This window comes from Anomaloglossus baeobatrachus, chromosome 9 (genome assembly GCF_048569485.1).
Source record: "Anomaloglossus baeobatrachus isolate aAnoBae1 chromosome 9, aAnoBae1.hap1, whole genome shotgun sequence".
Lineage (NCBI taxonomy): Eukaryota > Metazoa > Chordata > Amphibia > Anura > Aromobatidae > Anomaloglossus > Anomaloglossus baeobatrachus.
The window spans coordinates 19408756-19428706 of NC_134361.1; the positions used below are offsets into that span (position 1 = coordinate 19408756).

Sequence of the window (19951 nt, forward strand, 5' to 3'; positions counted from 1 at the left end):
GTCAACCTTAAATAACAAATTAGGACAACTCAGAACATTTTAACACGTTGCAATACAGCAGCATCCAGTCATTCGCTGTGCAGGGGAACTGCAGCTTGTCCCCAATTCAAGTGAACATAATGAAGGAGCAGCAGCACCAACTGGGTGCCAGTTAGAGCATATCTTTGCACTGGTGATCTAGTAGCTAGGATTCAGTCACAAGAGGTGTAAAACATGGGAATATTAGGATATTGGCTATGATGAGATGTTTAGCTCTACCATTTGGACACCAATTAAAGCATATTTTCTCCCTGGTGGTCTAGTGGCTAGGATTCGCTCACAAGAAGTGTACAAAACTGGACTTTCAGGATAATGGGTATGTTAAGACGCTGAGTTATATACCAATTGAACACCAAATAGAGCACATCTCCCTGGTGGTCTAGTGGCTAGGATTGGGTCACAAGAGGTGTATATTACTGGAAAAGAAAGAAAATGGTTAGGGTGAAAAGTTTACCAGATTGGTACCAATCACAGCACCACTTATTCCTAGTGGTCTAGTTGCTAACATTTAGTCACAAGAAGTGTAAAACACTGGAAAATCAGGATAGTGAGTACCGTGAGATGTTTAGTTCTATCACCTGGGCACCACTTAGAGTACATCTTCTTTGTGATCGTGTGTCTAGGATTCTATTATAAAAGGTGTGAAACACTGGACTATCACCATAATAGGCATGGTGAGATGTTTAATTCTAAGTTTTGGATACCAATTAGAAAACATCTACTTCCAACTGGCTAGGATTTGATCCCAAGAGGTGTACAACACTAGACTATCAGGATATTGGATATGGTTAGATGTATAATTCTACCAATTGGACACCAATTAGATCATAACTTCTCCCTGGTGGTCTAGTGACTAGGATTTAGCCACAAAAAATGAAAAACACTAGAGTATCAGGATAATAGATACAATAAACTATTTAGCTCTACCAATTGGACAACAATTAGAGCACATCTCCCTGGTGGTCTAGAGACTAGGATTCAGTCACAAAAGGTGTAATACACTGAAGTATCAGGATAATAGATACAGTAAAATATGTAGTTCTACCAACTGGACACGAAATACAGCACATCTGCCTGGTGGTCTAGTGGCTAGGATTCGGTCAGAAGAGGAAAACATTGGAGTATCAAGATAATGGATATGGTGAGATGTTTAGTTCTACCAACGGAGCATCAATTATAACAAATCTCCATGGTAGTGTAGTGGCTAGGATTCGGTCACAATAGATGTAAAACACCGGAGTATCAGGATAAGAAGTGCAGTGAAATATTTAGTTCTACCAACTGGACACCAATTACAGCACATCTTCCGCCAGGTGGTCTAGTGGCTAGGATTCGGTCATAAGAAGAGAAAAACATTGGCATATGAGGATAATGGGTATGGTGAGATGTTTAGTTCTACCAACTGTGCATCAATTAGAGCAAATCTTCTCCCTGGTGATCTGGTGGCTATGATTCAGTCACAGAACGTGTGAAACACTGGAGCATTAGGATAATGAGTACGTTGATGTTTAGTTCTATTAACTAGACACCAATTAAAGCATATCTTCAATGGTGGTCTAGTGCCTAGTATTTGACTACAAAAAGTGTAAAACATTGGCATATCAGGATGTATAAAGAGATGTTTAGCTCTACCATGTGAGAACCATTAGAGCACAATTTATGGCTGGTAGTCTAGTGGCTATGAATCAGTCAGAAGAGGTGTAAAACATATCAAGATAAAGCATCCAGTGAAATACTTAGTTCTAGTGTCCGCTCATAACTCACCCTTTACTGCTCTGGTATATATTGGTAAATGTCTCTACATAATGGATATTTCAGGCACATTATGAAATTATAGTCTTGTCGTCATGACCCTCATGATCCGGGTCCATACCTTGTTAGGCTTCACCGCTCTCTGCAGGTTTTCTATCCACTTGTCCCTTTCAGCAGCCGAGCGGCAGGCAAAGCACTTAGTACCCGATGCCGTAGTCACCTACATAGATAGCGAAAACATTCTATCATTTTTGTGTCTCAATTTCTTTTTAGTTGCCCGTACAGTCGCTTGAAAGCTGATATAATACTCAAATACCTAAAGGGGTTGTCTGGAGAATAAAAAAAAGTCACAATATGATCATTTTGCTTTAAGAAATAAGAATAAAATAAGTAATATTGATTCCACAGATTCCTCGCTGCACCTGTTACAATGGTGTCCAGTACACCCCAAGCCTCTACTCTTTACTGCAGCTGCATCACAGTAAAAGTAAATAGGGGATTATGGCAGTTCTGCAATAGGCTCTGCTTAGGGCTCCTTTAAATTTTTTGTAAAGGTATGCGGACATTTTGTGAAAATATTTTACTCCCTAGACAATCTCTATAAGTGCAGTGTATTATGCCTATCAGTGTAAAACCTACTGATCCATTATATATGCACAACGTTGACAGACTTTAGGACTAAAAATTTAGGTACCAAGAAAATCCATGCTCACCCCAAGCAGTGCTCACTTCTATTGCCTTTCCGCTTAGATTTAGCAATCATCAATGACTGATTAATCTATTTTTTATAGGCTGACATACGGAGGCTGTAATAGCTCACTTCAATACCAAAAGAGTAATGATCATTGTGGATTAAGAAGTTGAATCTCTCACCTCAAAGCAAAACTCCTGCCCCAGGATACTGCTGTGCACAGGTTTCACCACTGAATCTTCATCCAGGTTCAAATCCAAAGCCTCCGCCGCGCTGCTGGGACTGAGCAAGGACTCGTGAGAGTGCGACTCTTTAAAAGCCTGCATGAGACGTGCCCTGTGGATCACATAATGGGATTGTGCTAGGAAACCAATGAGTAATGAGCAGCCCCAACTATAATCTAAACACTATTGTATAAACTGAATATTATAAATACATAAATGTTAGAATTGCATTTTACACAATTTGCATTATAGAGGGACATAATCGTTCAGAAGGGCAGAAACAACAAAAAAGTCACTGATGTAAATGTATTTTTTTTTTTTAGATGGGTGTCACACAAGGCAGTATACAAGGCAGTGAAAGAGCTGTGAGTAGTGGTGTTTTTGCTGCTGAGCATTTGTGTTCCATGTCTAGATGAGAACTTCATCACTAACTGCTTCAATAAAATTATCAGAGAGAAAAAAAAAAAAATTGTATGTGACATACAAACAAAAAAAAAAGGTAAATGGGGTTTAAGGAGACAAGCAAACAAGGAAAAAAGAACAAGGCAGGGAATGGTCAAAAGATAATACACAGCAAAAGGGTAAATAGCCATGGAAAGGGGAGTAGATAGAATATGAGGGCTTGTCAGTAAGGTCGGACTAAAAAAGAATATAGCCACAATTCATCAAGACCGGCAAATTTCTGGCTGGTCTTAATGAGGGGGCATGGTGGAGTAAAGCACTTCTGATTCATGAAGAAGTGTACATCTCTTAATTAATCCGGAAAGCATGATGAGTAGCATGTGCCTCCATATGCCTTACCAATCTTACTCAATGCAGTCACTTGAAATAAGATTTCTGGTGTAAGGTATAGAGATGAGCGACCCGTGGAAGTTCAGGTTCTGCGGATTCAGGTGGACTTTATCTAAAGTTCTATTCTGGACCCAGATGACCTAAACTTCTTTAGAAGTCACTGATTGGCAGTTCGGCTCCGCCAACATGCAGCCATTTTTTCCAGTTTTTTTTGTGCACACCAAATCCGGTAACACTGATTTTACCCCAATTGCCAGCCATTTAAACGTTGCAAGCAGCTCACACTGAGCTGAGCACCGAGTGTATCTGAGCACAGCGATGCTTCCTCCAGTGGTTTGGATACGTAAAGTGTGACGCCCTGGACCCCAGGGGTCACAGAATAACATCACACACACACACACCCTCCCCTGGTCAGGAACACCTGTCAAACAAAACCCTTGTTGCCTCCCTCCAGGGTCTGATGTCCACACCAGGTGGGGCGGAGCCAGGCGGTTGGCCCCACCCACCGAGGAGTTCACAGGTCTGGAGACCGGAAAAGTAGTCAGTTTGAGGAGCGTCAAGTTCAGGAGTGGAGTGGAGAGGTGGTAGAGAGAGGATAGACAGTGTGTGTCTGGGTCGGAGCCCAGGCACTATCAGCAAGGTTGGCAGACGGTGGTGGCCGTCTGCAGGAGTTGGTGGAGGTCTGTGGAACCGTAGGACCGGGGTCGGGCGGTGGCCCGCCAGTACCGAACCGGGGAGCGGATTGAAGCCAAGCACCAAGGCAGGGTACTCAGACCCCGACTAGGCTTGGAAGCCGCCGTAACGGTCAAATTCTCTGATTGCGGTCTGGACCTCAGGGGTTCATTCCCACCTAAGTCCCATCAGAAGGCAACAGCCCAACCCGTCCGGATAAGAGCCACCGCCAACGATCCAAAGACCAGGCGCCTGCGTGCAAAACGGGCTCTCCCGACATGTACAAGCCGGGGAGCGGACCACCCGTAGGAATCCATAGGGGTCAAACACTTACACATAGGTGCAGGGAACGACAGCCACCATCAACCCATCCGGGGAGAGTGAAGACACCGCAGCCGACTGCGGGCCCCGTCCATCCAGCCGTTTGGTTTACCAGAGACTCTGTTCTTGACTACCTGAGTGAGTACACCAGTGCCATCCGGCACTGCGCTGCACCGTAACGCTGCCCCGCATCCACGCTGCCTCCCCGCACCGGCACCTATCACCCCCAACCGGGGCCCCGGGACCAACAGCCCCTACCCACGGAGGGGCCAACCCCTCAGCTGCTCCCCGCCATCGTTCCCGGAAACCCCCGTCACCAGCAGCGGTGGTGCCCACCATCACCACAACTCCGTGGGTGTCATCACAACCGACATCCCACCACCAAACCTCTCCTTTTCACTCGTGGGTGAGGAGGCGCTGCTCGAGCCCCCGGGTCCGGCCTCATGCTCGAGCCACCGAGGAGCAGACGCACCGGACCCGAGCGCCAGCGATTCCCAGGCAAGCAGCGTTCCCGACCCCTCCGCCCACGACAAAAGCACTCGAACTCCAACACTGATTTTTTTTTGTAAAGTCTGTGTTCGGTACGAACGCTGAACTTTAAATTTCAGGTTCGCTCATCTCTAGTAAGAAACACCACAGCTTGTCAAGAATTAGATGATCTCTGGCATCACGTCCCACCACACCCTTGTTCTGCCCCAGCTCGTCCCATTTTGGAGCAGCTGGCAGAAATTGGCATAAAATGGTAAAAGTTTCAAAATGTTTGCACAACTCTGAGTTACACAAAAAAAATTGTGACTTTTCAAAGCAATTTACACAAAAATTCTTGCAAAGTTGTTTCAATGAATCGAGCCTATGGGTATTCAGGACTGCAGAGTACTAAGCACTGGAAAGACCATGGTTGTAAACCATCATTAGGTAGGATAAGGTATGAAAGAACATGCTTGTGGAAAAATGAGGAGGTAGAACTAGCAAGGGAACATGCATGGGAAGATAAGTGGATAAAACAGAACTCCTAATATAGGAAGATTGGTAACAATGATAAAGCTAATCAGAAGAGGAAGGGGAAGATGGCTGAGAAGATAAAAAATTCAGTATCTATCAAAAGTGTTACAATGGCTACACACCTTTCTCATAGATTGTAAGCTTTTGTGCACGTGATCCTCCTCTTTAATTATTGAATTTTATGTTACGTTGTAATATCTAATATTGTTTGTTTGAACAGGTATCCTATGGATTGTAAAGTGCTGGAAAATATGATGGGTGCTTTATTAATAATAATCTTAGGCTCATTAAGCCAAGAGTTGTCTCTAATATCCTACAGTCAGCTTGCTCTCAGTATCTGGGCAGATAAATATTTTATCCAAATAAGAAAGCAAAATTATAACTGCACAGTAATGTAATCATGCCAGTTGGGGCACCACATGTAAATGACTATATTGTATAGTGTATATGGACTGTATTAGGACTGTCATTGTTGCATATGTTTGTACTGTATGTGAGGTCATTGGGTGGAGGATGAGGACATCCAAAATACACCACAGTGAACAAGTGAGGCATTGATTAGGTATAGAGAGGCAGAAGTAAAAAATGGGAAGCATCAAGTGGATAAGAAAATCTATGAAGGTCACATATAACTACATATCATCATTTTATGTACAAATGTCATAAATCTATGTTGAAGTATGATCATGACTGACAGAATTTTCCATTTTCCACCCTTTCGTGTAACGGTGACATCGGTTCGTTGAACTGGAGCAATATATGCCATATTACCTATCATGGTCAGCGCTCCGGAACCGTGGAAGGATCTGCCGGAAGCTGCTGGTTCGGTCGAGCTTGGGCTGACTCTTTGTCCTCTTTATAGAGCTCTTTAGACGACGGCTCAGGAATCCCTGCTGGATGTAGAGATGGACAAGTAATATTACACTTACAGTTTCTCCATAACTCTATATCACACATCATGGCTGGTCAGACCCAAACAATTACTAGTAATTTCAACTGGAGCCATACATGCAAACTCTGCACCTATTCATCACAAGTCTCAGCCCAGTATAACTGTCAACTTAGATGGGAAACTACACCCACCCATCACAAGTTTCAGTACAGTACCAATCTCCTCTTAGATGGGACACTACACCCACCCATCAAAAGCCTCAGTGCAGTATGACTGTCCTTTTAGTTGAGAACAGACATTTCCAGGTGTAAAAAAATCTCAGTATCATATGGGCACTGCACAAAATGGGGGATATAACATAATAAACTCCAAGGAGAGAAATAGTTAAAAAAAAGGAATTTATTATTATGAACTGGGCTAAGCGTTTCGAGGATGGCCTACCCTCATCATCAGGCCAAATAAAATTTAATAAAACAAGCATATGCTCACCTTAAATAAGTGATTTATGACAACACAATAAAACCTCATTGTTCGCACATGAACAACATACACCTGAGAGTAAATAAAGTGAGCAAAGGTACCGTCACACATAACGAGATCGCTAGCGAGATCGCTGTTGAGTCACGGTTTCTGTGACGCAGATTGATCCCGCTAGCGATCTTGTTATGTGTGACACCTACCAGCGATCAGGCCCCTGCTGTGAGATCGCTAGTCGTTGCAGAATGGTCCAGGCCATTTTCTTCAAAGGCGATGTCCTGCTGGGCAGGACAAATCGCTGTGTTTGACACGGTGTGACAGGGTCACAGTGACTGCTGAGATCGTTATACAGATCGCTACTGCGACCTGTATTGTTCCTGCATCGCTGGTAAGATCTTACTGTGTGACATCTCACCTGCGACCTCCCAGCGACTTACCAGCGATCCCTATCAGGTCGCATCGTTTTCGTGGGACACGGGTGTCTGCTTTGGGGCAATTTAGCTACACTGTGTGCAGACTTATTAGTCAAATGAGTATTTTGATTACATGATACTTGTTATACATGTTGTCCTACTCCAAGACTATAGTCTTGAGAGCCAACTACCAATTAAGTAAATCAGGTGATGTGCATCTCTGTAATGAGGAGGGGTGCGGTGTAATGACATCAACACCCTATATAAGGGGTGCATAATTATTAGGCAACTTCCTTTCCTTTGGCAAAATGGGTCAGAAGAGAGATTTGACAGGCTCTGAAAAGTCCAAAATTGTGAGATGTCTTGCAGAGGGATGCAGCAGTCTTGAAATTGCCAAACCTTTGAAGCGTGATCACCGAACAATGAAGCGTTTCATGGCAAATAGCCAACAGGGTCGCAAGAAGCGTGTTGGGCAAAAAAAGGCGCAAAATAACTGCCCATGAATTGAGGAATATCAAGCGTGAAGCTGCCAAGATGCCATTTGCCACCAGTTTGGCCATATTTCAGAGCTGCAACGTTACTGGAGAATCAAAAAGCACAAGGTGTGCCATACTTAGGGACAAGGCCAAGGTAAGGAAGGCTGAAAAACGACCACCTTTGAACAAGAAATATAAAACGTCAAGACTGGGCCAAGAAATATCTTAAGACTGATTTTTCGAAGGTTTTATGGACTGATGAAATGAGAGTGACTCTTGATGGGCCAGATGGATGGGCCAGAGGCTGGATCAGTAAAGGGCAGAGAGCTCCACTCCGACTCAGACGCCAGCAAGGTGGAGGTGGGGTACTGGTATGGGCTGGCATCATCAAAAAGGAACTTGTGGGACCTTTTCGGGTTGAGGATGGAGTGAAGCTCAACTCCCAGACCTACTGCCAGTTTCTGGAAGACAACTTCTTCAAGCAGTGGTATAGGAAGAAGTCGGTATCATTAAAAAAAACATGATTTTAATGCAGGACAATGCTCCATCACATGCATCCAACTATTCCACAGCGTAGCTGGCCAGTAAAAGTCGAAAAAATAATGACATTGCTCCCTTGTTCACCTGATCTGAACCCCATAGAGAACCTGTGGTCCCTCATAAAATGTGAGATCTACAGGGAGGGAAAACAGTACACCTCTCGGAACAGTGTCTGGAGGCTGTGGTGGCTGCTGCACGCACTTTTGATCGTAAACAGATCAAGCAACTGACAGAATATATGGATAGTAGGCTGTTGAGTGTCATCATAAAGAAAAGTGGCTATATTGGTCACTCATTTTTTTGGGGGGGGGTTTGTTTTTGCATGTCAGAAATATTTTTTTCAAAATTTTGTACAGTTATATTGGTTTACCTGGTGAAAATAAACAAGTGAGATGGGAATATATTTGGTTTTTATCAAGTTGCCTAATAAGTCTGCACAGTAATAGTTACCTGCACAAACAGAATCCTCCTAAGATAGCCAAATCTAAAAAAAAAAACACTCCAACTATCAAAAATTTTAAGCTTTGATATTTATGAGTCTTTTGGGTTGATTGAGAACATAGTTGTTGATCAATAATAAAAAAATCAGCTAAAATACAACTTGCCAAATAATTATGCACCCGGTGTATATAACGTCAGGATGTATAACAGGATGCAAAGCATCATATAAGAAGACTCCCCTGATGAGTATTTATTATGAAACGTGTTGGAAGGATGCGTTTTTCTGCAGAGTTCTAGCAATCTTTCTGTGAAAGAGGTGACATCTGGTATTTATAATTCCATTATATGGTAACCAAATTGAATCCTCGGCTTGTATCACTATCATGCCCATCTAAGTATGGTAAGACCATTCCTTTTCTTTGACGGGACCCATTCAATGAAGTGAAGGGTGGGCTCCTGGGTGTACAAAAAGGTTTGGTTTTATTAACTTCAGTCCCATTATATTAAACCCAATTACATTACCTGAAGGCGGTTCCTTCTGTGTGGGTAAATTGGGGTCTTTCAACCATTCTATATGGTGATATTGGTAGGTTATGGGATTTTTGTTTTCTGTGTGCCTCACATGCTACTTTGGTCCAATTGAGCTTGGTGGCCAAGTAGTGTATGTGTCAGCTTTTTACATTCACGGTTTAATAAATAGTGATTTTTATCACTTATTAATGAGCACATATTAAAAGTTATGTTTTAAGCTTTATCTTTATGTATTCTGAGTAAACTCCTTTGCTATTTCTGGTACCTAATTTTTCCCACATACGTTGAGTATCCATCTTTTCCACTCATTGAGCGCTTCTCTTTTTCTACTGTCCTCTTAGATTGGGCACTACACCCACCCATCAAAAGTCTCAGTACAGTATAACTGTCTGAGATGGGACACTATACCCACCCATCAAAAGTCTCAGTACAGTACCAATGTCCTCTTAAATGGGAAACTGCACCCACCTATCACAAGGCTCAGCACAGTGAGACTGGTATCTTAGATGGGATACTGCCCACGCCCACCCATCACAAGTCTTGAATAGTGTGACTGTCCTCCTAGATGGAACACCGCACCACACATGACAAGGCTCAGCACAGTACAACTGTCCTCTTGTATGGGATACTTTCCACATCCACCCATCACAAGACTCAGCCCAGTGCAACAGTCCTCTTAGACGGGATACTGCACCCACCCATCACAAGGCTCATCACACTGTGACTATCCTCTTAGATGGGACACTATACCCACCCATCACAAGTCTTGGCACAGTATGACTGTCCTCATAGTTGGGACACTACCCACACCCATCACAAAGCTCAGCACAGTACAACTGTCCTCTTAGATGGGACACTGCACTCACCCATCACAAGTCTCGCACAGCATGACTGTCCTCTGATGGGACATTGCACCTACCCATCAAAAGCCTCAGTATAGTATAACTGTCTTCTTAGATTACACATTGCATCCACCCATCAAAAGTCACAGTATAGTATAACGGTCCTTTTCGATGGGACACTACACCTACTCATCACAAGTCTCAGTGCAGTATGACTGTCCTCTAAAGGCCGCTTTACACGCTACGACATCGCTAAAGCGATGTCGTTGGGGTCACGGAATTCGTGACGCACATCCGGCCGCGTTAGCGATGTTGTTACGTGTGACACCTATGAGCGATTTTAAATCGTCGCAAAAACGTGCAAAATCGCTGATAGGTGACATGCCCCCCTATTCCCAATTATCGTTGCTGCTGCAGGTACGATGTTGTTCGTCATTCCTGCGGCATCGCTATGTGTGACACCGCAGGAACGAGGAACCTCGCCTTACCTGCGGCCGCCCGCAATGAGGAAGGAAGGAGGTGGGCGGGATGTTCGTCCCGCTCATCTCCGCCCCTCCGCTTTGATTGAGTGGCTGCTTAGTGACGTTGCTGTGACGTCGAACGAACCGCCCCCTTAGAAAGGAGGCAGTTCGCCGGTCACAGCGACGTTGCTAGGCAGGTAAGTCCGTGTGACTGGTCCGCGCGATTTTGTGCGCCACGGGCAGCGATTTGCCCGTGACGCACAAACGATGGGGGCGGGTACACACGCTAGCGATCTCGCTAGCGAGATCGCAGCGTGTAAAGCGGCCTTTAGGTGGGACAGTGCACTGACCCATCACAAGTCTCGCAAAGTATGACTGTCCTCTTTGATGGGACACTGCACCAACTCATCACAAGTCTCAGTATAGTATAACTGCCCTCTTAGATGGGACACTGCACCCACCAATAACAAGTCTCGAGCAGAATGAATGTTCTCTTACATGGGACATTGCACCCACCCATCAAAAGTCTCAGTACAGTGTAACTATCCTCTTAGATGAGACACTGCACCCACCCATTACAAGTCTCCCACAGTTTGACAGTTGTCTTAGATGGGACACTGTACCTACCCATCACAAGTCTTGACATACTACACCTGTCCTCTTAGATGGGACAGAAGTCTCAGCGCAGTATGACTGTCCTCTTAGAAGGGACACTACACACATCCATCAAAAGTTTCAGTGCAGTATAACTGTCTTCTTAGATGGGACACTGCACCTACCCATCGAAAGTCTCTGTACAGTATAATTGTTCTTTTAGATGGAACACTGCACCCACCCGTCACAAGTCTCAAACAGTATGGCTGTTCTCTTAGATAGGACATTGCACCCACACATTAAAAGTCCCACACAGTAAGACTGTCCCCTTAGATGGGACACTGTACCCCCCCATATCAAGTCTCCGCACAGTACAACTGTCCTCTTAGGTGGGACATTGCACTGACCCATATGTGACTGTTCTCTTAGATGAGACACAGTACCCTCTCATCAGAAGTCTCAGAGCAGTATAACTTTCCTTTTAGGTAGGACAGTGCACCCAGCCATCCCAACCTAAAATGATACACTGTAATAAACTGCAAAACCTGAGAGGAGGCATTCTCAGACTCTACAAGGATGCTTTCATAAATTGACAGTAAGCAGAGTTAATGAAAATTGTGATGAATTGTGATTTGAAGTATTACTGAACAACTCCTTTAGGCCTGTTCTGAATTCCTCAAATACTTTACGCACTGAGTAAAGACTATATCTCATAGTTTGGGGTGCTTATTGCTCCCTGTTGAGGTGTTTCATGTGGGATAAGTAGATCCCAATCATCTGTTTTACAAAGTGACAAGTCTAGTGGGACCAGATTTATAGATGTAATTGCAGGACAGTAATGATAGAAACTGGGTTAATTGGTTTGGCAAAGTCACCCATGTACAACAGATGTGGTTGATGGACTGTATGACCACACACGGACATCAGTCTCCTGAGGCTTTGCCGCCTCAGTAACTAATATAGTCAGTGGTATTACACTGCACCTGGTAACCACAGCAGAACAATGGTCTTCTTCCAAGAATACCCCTAGCGCTAATCTCTATTTATTTATTTTTTTTGCCTCCTAATAATCCTCTTAGTTTCAATCACTGATATTCAAAACTATTAAACTGGTTTTCCAGGCTTGTGTCACACGGTGTTTGGCTCTAAACTTGCCAAGTGTCATGGCGGCATCAGGCTATGCTGCTCACACTGCATAGCCTGACTCTCCTCACTGTGCCTCCTTTGGCGCTTCTGAGTTAGGCCCCCTTCACACGTCAGTGCTTCTGGTACGTATGTTGCAGTTTTTATATGTACCACAATCATGGACATACGCAGTCCCATTAAAATCAATGGGTCTGCACACACATCAGTGATTTCCCACTAACATGTTTCCCTTTTTCTCCAGCATCACTGATGTCCCATGACCACAAAGTGTTGTGATGCATGAAACACGTACCAGAAAAACACGTACATTTAAAAAAAAAAAAACAACAAACTTTTTAAATTCACCAGTCTCCAGCGCTGCTCTCTTCGACGGCGCGGTCTCCTGCTTCCAGGCCGGCTAATTATGCTCATGAATATGCACTGCACAGCCGACCCGGAAGTAGTTGCAGCTGGGAGACAGTAGTGGCAGGAGACAGCATCACGGAAGACTTCAGCACCATGGACAGCAGCGGTGGACAGGTGAGTATAAGTGCCTGATCTGCCTGTTCTGTTACAGATAGCATGCAAAGATCACACGTGTGCTATAATCACGGCACATGGAGGGACATATGCACCTTTATCACGTCAGGGAAAAAAGGCCTTACACAGACAGGTTCAGGCATCGACTAGCTGTGTTTTCATTAGTGATTGAGCTTCCAAGAGTTTATTTCTACCAGCCTGCTGGTTACCTCTTGGATCACATGTTGTGGGAGACCTATTACAGTCGCTCATCGCCTTTTTAAGATGGAGGAGCCTGTCTTACTATGCCAACTAAAACTATAGCTACACCAGTCCATGTGCTGTTGCATTCCAGTCCTGCTGATGATTGTATTGCTTTGTGCGTGGAGTTCTCCCATTGTCTCATTGTTTCCTTCCTGCTCTAATTTTCCTGCTAATCATTGTTTGTCTAATACCTCTGTGTGAGCGTGCTGTGTGATTGAGTTTTGGTCTCTCATATTTGTTTTTATCTGTGGGTTCAACCACTCCTGTCCCCCCAGCCATCCCCTGGGGTAAGAGAGAGGGGGTATTGGTTCAGGGCTGTTCAGCAGCAAGGAAAGGGAGGCGGCCCAGACATTGTCACTATTAGACGTAGCTCTGGAATCAGGAACAGCAAGGGCCCCCCTACCCTTAGGGCCAGTTTAGAAGCCCTGGTTATCCCATCACACCCAGTGATACCTTGGGATTCAAGTCAGCAGTCACTTTGTGTAACTGCAGACTTGTGAATCCTCACAGTGTGCACTGTCAGAATTTTCCAGTGATGGCACTAGGAGTGGGCAGCCACATGAGTTTTGCATACATGAGGTCACATGCGGTCTCACTCAGGGCAGATCAAAGTGTGCCTGCTCAGGACCTGAATGCCGGCAAGAGTGTATGGCGTCGGACCAGTCATGCACCGTGGCTAGAGAAGAAGGAGAACAAAGATGGTGAAAAGAGGAGGCGCCGGACAACGGAGACGCCCATTAGGTCCACCGAGCGACTGTTAGGTAAGTATTATAAAGTGTTTTTTATGTTATACCCCCAGCCTGGGCTCTTATATACTGCATGTTAGAATGCTGTATATAAGAGCCTGGTGGTGGTGGCCGCAGCTTATAGGTCGAAAAAGTGGTGACAGGTTCCCTTTAAAGGGAACCTGTTAGCAGAATTTTCGCAATTAAACTAAAAGATTCCCCCTCTGCAGCTCCTGGGCTGCATTCTAGAAAAGTTCATCTTGCTACTGTGCCCCCTTTGAGACCTAAATAAACATTTTATAAATTCTTACCTTTTTGTATGCAAATGTGTTTTTATGGTCACGGGGGCGGGCTGTATTTCGTCCGTTATTCGCACCCCTGCCACTGTACGCCATCCCCCATTGCTCATTTACATACATGAGGACTTCGCCCTCATGTAACTGTGTCCTCCCGAGGTCTTGCGCACGCCCAGTGGCACTCTTGCGGGACTGAGCACTGTGCAAAGCGTGAACGCTGGTGAGGTGATTGCACAGGCGCGAGATTATGGGCGGCGCTGGGATTGTCAGTAGCAGCGTCATCCAAGTACCCGCCCATAATCTCGTGCCCGCGCTTTTCCCTCTGCCTCCACCGTTGTGCGCAAGCGTTGGCCATATGAACCACGTTACCTATTACCCATCTTTCCCTGGAGCAGGAAATAGATGGGAGGAGCAGCACACCACTGATCAATAGAGGAGACGCGCTTGCGCATAACGGTGGAGGCAGAAGGAATAGCGCGGGCACGAGATTATGGGCGGCTACTTGGATGACGCTGCTGATGACAATCACAGCGCCGCCCATAATCTCGCGCCTGCGCAATCACCTCACATGGGGGGACGGTGTACAGCGCCAGGGGTGCGAATAACGGACGAAATACAGCCCGCCCCTGTGACCATAAAAACACATTTGCATACAAAAAGGTAAGAATTTATAAAGTGTTTATTTAGGTCTCAAAGGGGGCACAGTAGCAAGATGAACCTTTCTAGAATGCAGCCCAGGAGCTGCAGAAGCGGAATCTTTTAGTTTAATTGCGAAAATTCTGCTGACAGGTTCCCTTTAAGGCTGCTTTCACACATCCGGTTTTTGCTGAGCGGCACAATACGGCGCTTTGCAGAAAAAAACGCAACCGTTTTTTTTGCCACCAGTTGCGTTTTTTCCGCATTGACTTGCATTAGTGCTGTATTGTGCCACATGGCCTTGCGTTGCGTCCGGTTTTTGCCGTATGCAGCATATTTAGCCCATGCGGCGGCCGGATGGAACGTTGCCTGGCACTTTTATTTGTGCGGCGAAAAAAACGCATTGCACCGGATCCGGCGCGATTTACAATGCAAGCCTATGGAGGCCGGATGCGGCATCCTGCGGCAAAAACCGCATCCGGCCGCCGGATACGTTTTTTTGCACTGCGCATGCTCAGTATCAAGCCGCATCTGTCAAAAAACGGATGGGCTGCATGGAAAAACTTATGCAACGGATCCATTTTTTTTCGCCGCATCTGTTGCATAGGTTTTTGAGCCGGATTGAGCCGCACTGCAAAAACCGGATGTGTGAAAGCAGCCTAAGGCTATGTGCGCACGTTGCGTAAATACATGCAGTTACGCTGCGCTTTGTAGCGCAGCGTAACTGCATGCGTCCTGCGTCCCCTGCACAGTCTATGGAGATTGTGCAGGGGCCATGCGCACGTGGCGTCTTAGAGCGCAGCGCTTCGGCTGCTGCCCGAAGCGCTGCGTTCTAAGAAGTGACATGTCACTTCTTCCGTGCGCTTTGCCGGCAGGTCCTGCTCTGTCTATGGCAGGAGCTGCAGGCAGAGCGCATGGAATGTGCTTTTTTTTTTTTTTCTCTACGGACATTTTCTGCAGCGATTTGAAGCGCACGTGTGCTCTTCAGAACACTGCAGAAATTTCTGCAGGGCTAGTACGCAACGTGCGCACATAGCCTAAGAGGAATGTGCCTAAAAACAAAATTAGCACATGTCATTCTAAGGATTTATACTTTTTTTTTCAAATTTAACATTTTATTGGTTTTCATAACAAAAGCAATTCCAATCATTGATATGCAAAAATGGAAAAAATAGCATCATGGCACCGTTAATAACAACAATCAATAGTCAGTTAATCACGTACTCTTGCAACTCTGGTGACCATATTTAATACATTTGACTCGCACCGAATATAGCTGAGTCCCACATTCTATTCCCTCAATATTCCACAACATCAGAAAGGATTTATACATTTTTATATTAGTGTATACTAAAGTATTAGGACAACTCAAACACAGCAGTACATAGAGCAGGAAGCCATGTCTTGAGAACCTTAGAGTAGTAGTAATTTGAGCCTGCAATTTTAAAGAGGAAGCTCTCACACCAGCCATTTCTGGATGAGTTAGGTTTGTTTCTCTATATGTGGAGGCCAAATGTAATTGGCAGTTACAGAAACAGCATCGAATAGTGTTTTTGGATGTTTCCATAAGTTTTCATAATCCTGTCCATCACATATGGACAGATACTAAATGGGAATAAACCTTGAAAGGGAACCTGTCTGGACAGTTTTACTACTGAAACTAATGTTATGGCGAAATAGATCCAAGTAAAATAACAAAAATTATATGTGTCTTGTAGCTATCCACAAGGCTGTGCTGACAAATCAAACTTTCAACCCACATGCATACTAGCCTGTAAGTGTATTGAGGCGTGTTAATGGATTCTGAGCTCATTGACCTGCCCCCAATGCACTTCTAGACTAAAATACATGTGGCTGCAAAGTTTGATTTCTGGCACATCGTATTACTACAAGACTAGTATCATAACAATGAACTGTATGAAGAGATTCATGACTCCATCAATGTAATGATCTCACTATAGTGTAAAATGTCAATAAATCACTTACCGACGGTCGGAACGGGGCGGCGGGAGGGGCGTCCATGCTGTGCTGTTTTCCCCCTGGGACGCTTTTCCTCCGGGAACGGGCAATGTGATAATCTACAGAGAATAGAAAAGATACACACATGGAAAAAGATTATGAGTAATCAAGCAGAAAACATCATAACCATCATAAAATGCCAGAACTTTGCCACTGAACTCACAGTCTGAAGACAGCTGCAACCCCTATAACTAATATTTAAATACTAACTAATGAGCTCCTCATCATGTTCTGCAATGCTCCGAAGTGTCGTAGTTCAGGACCAGTTTGGGCCTTAAAAACGGATTCCCACAATCTTATATTATTGCTTATACAGGGAATAATTCACTGATCACTGGGATCTGACAGGTGGGACTTCCAACAATCCAGACAATGGGAGCCCTTTCTGAATGAAACAGAGGGGTGAATACTTCAATTATTGTCTACGGGACTGCCAGAAATACAGGAGCGGTCAACTCAGCTTTCTAAAGTGGGCTTTACACGCTACAACAAATCTAAAGATGTGTCGGCGGCGTCACGTCGTAAGTCGACAGCTACGTGCGATTGCGATTGAACGTAAAACCGTTCATCGCATACACGTCGTTCATTTCCTTAAAATTGCACGTCAGGTTGTTCAATGTTCCCGAGGTACCACACATCGCTCATCTCCGACCCTCCACTTCTATTGGCTGGCTGCCGCGTGACGCCGAACGTCCCTCCCACTCCAGGAAGTGGATGTTCGCCGCCCACATCGAGGTCGTATGGAAGGGTAAGTACGTGTGACAGGAAATAATCGTTTGTGCGACACGGTCAACAAATTGAACATACGATGGGGGCGGGTACGATCGCATACAATATCGTATGTGGTATCGTAAGGTGTAAAGCAGTCTTTAGGCTAAGTCTAATGGACAATGAATAGACTCAAGAGCCTGTAATGTGTGACATTAGCACCAGGTCTAGCAAATAGTTATGAAGGGCAGGTTGCTAGATGGTGAATTTTGTGAGTAGCTCCACACAGAAGAGTAGAGCTGGATGTGCATATACTGATTTTGGAATGGGATGATGGGAGAATACTGAAGGTGGGAACCCTCTGGATATAAGTGCACTGCTTCACTGTGTTTTGTAAGGGAAAGCTTTGGTTGTCATTATACCAGTAATGGGGCTCTGGGTGTCACTACTGTGGGAGTCGGGGGTAAGCAGGAGCTTGATATCACTACCCAAGGGTCCCTGGATGTGGCTTGCAACCCTCTATCAGAGCTGAAATGTTGTTCTCAAAGAAAGAAAGGCTAATAACCACAGCTGTAGAGGATCCCGGGTCCCAGAGCCACATTATCAGGACAGGATAGAGGATACTTTTAGATTTTGGGAATATTATTTTATTTACCTACTACACCTTTTCATTTGTGACTCTACGCACTTCAGCAGCCAAAACCTTTTTTTACTTTGTCATTGCTTTGTCTACATGAAGGCTTATTTCATGATACAGAAACTTTATTATTTCTGTGCAGTTCATGGTGCACATAATTGTGATCAGTTTTTGAGATTATCATGTTTATGTTGATGCCTATTAAGTATTTGGGGTTTGTCTAACGCTTTAGTCCCATTAAGGGATTATTGTTTTACACTTATAATGTGTGTATAATATTGTATACATTTTGATCTGTGTCATTATCTGGAACCCACAGTCTACAAACATGGGCATTCAGCTTTTTCCAACCCTTCTGTAGAGAATGAATGAATCAGTGGCACGTAAAAGCAGCTATTGCTCCATAACAATGAGGATTTCAGATGTCAGTTCTTTGGATGTTAATAACCTTTGAATGGGAAAGATTCCTTAATCATGAGGCAGTGACTATTGATCATAGAGATTAAAGCAACCGAGTATGGAGGATCCTCTAATTATGACAAGGTGTTAGGCTGGAGACAGAGGAGCAGCCTTTCTTGGGGCATACAGAACACTTGCATGTGGCTTATACTACAGCAGTGTAAAAGCCGAAACATATGGCAGCATAACGATAAAAAAAATTGACTTCCAGAACCATTTTCATGTGGTCATATCAGTAGTTAATGGCCACTGGACAGAAACCATTCGAACAGCCTCCTACCTGCCAGAATCCCCGCTGACTCCTCTGACTTGTATGCCCCACCCATTGTAGAAAGAAGCACAAGTGACATCACGTCAGGCCTACTCATCAGTAGAGGTGATCACAGGGCTCTGATCTGGTGGACATGGAAAACCTATTTGCTCATTTCTAAGTGTTAATACTCTATAATGGTTTTATGCATTTATAGAGTAATTTTCAAAAATAAGTGTCCCCATGAGGACACTTGCGTTGTTTTCCTTCCATTACAATCCGCCCTTTTGCAAAACAGCGGAATCCGTTAACGGATTCCGCTGTTTCCCATAGACTTGTATGGGTGACGGATTGTGCCAAAAGGACCTGTGTTGCTTCCGCTGGGCGACGCTCCGTTGCTTCCGCCCAGCGGGAGGAACGCAGCATGTAACATTGTTTTGAGCAGCGGAATCCTCAGGATTTCACTGCGCATGCACTTTTTTTTTTTTTTTTAAATCACAAACTTTATTTTGTCTCACAGTGGCCGAACGTTCAGCTGATCGCTCGCCCGCCGGCATGCCCGGACGCCGGCAAGTGACAGCGCTCAGCTGAGCGTTCACCCGCTGGCATGCTCGGCCGCCGGCAAGTGAAAGCGCTCAGCTGAGCGCTCACCCGCCGGCATGCTCGGCCGCCGGCAAGTGACATCGCTCAGCTGAGCGACTGGCCGCCGGCAAGTGACAGCGCTCAACTGAGCCACCGGCTATTGAGAGCGATCAGCTGATCGTTCACAATAGTCTGCTGCCGGTAAAACTGTAAAGAATAAAAAAAAAAAAAAAAAAAAAAAAAAAAAAAAGCTTTCCGTTGTTTTGTACGATCCGTAGCATCCATTGTGCCACTATATGCAACGCATCCGTTGCATCCGTAACACAACGCAATGCTACGGCAGCCGTCCAACGCAAGTGTGAAACTAGCCTGAAATGAAAGTCCATCTTGTTTAGGTTATGATTATGAGCCATCATCTCCCCTGTAAGTTGTAGTAATCAGTGACTCCTAGTTGAAAAATCAACACAATTGATGTCTTCTTTGAGTAGATCTCTATGGATGCCATAGGTGACTGTCTAATATCACTAACCATGACTGGATCAGCTAGAACCTCATGATTTCTGGAAATAGC

The 19951-nt window shown here is 44.7% G+C and overlaps 1 protein-coding gene across 16 annotated transcripts in view; it reads right to left on the minus strand.

Moving 5' to 3' along the window:
* The window catches only part of SYNGAP1 (synaptic Ras GTPase activating protein 1), a 319394-nt gene that overhangs the window by 90409 nt on the left and 209034 nt on the right, over positions 1-19951 (minus strand). For 15 of the 16 annotated variants that reach the window (XR_012725275.1, XM_075323168.1, XM_075323173.1 and 12 more), the window contains 4 exons: positions 16712-16803; positions 6265-6386; positions 2665-2818; positions 1913-2011 (listed from right to left, as the gene is read on the minus strand). Coding sequence is in view for 15 of the 16 variants with exons in the window: in XM_075323168.1 (XP_075179283.1) it covers positions 1913-2011; positions 2665-2818; positions 6265-6386; positions 16712-16803 (467 nt within the window). In the remaining variant the exon portion in view is untranslated. The remainder of the gene's footprint in view (positions 1-1912; positions 2012-2664; positions 2819-6264; positions 6387-16711; positions 16804-19951) is intronic. The other variant, XM_075323170.1, reaches the window with a different exon arrangement.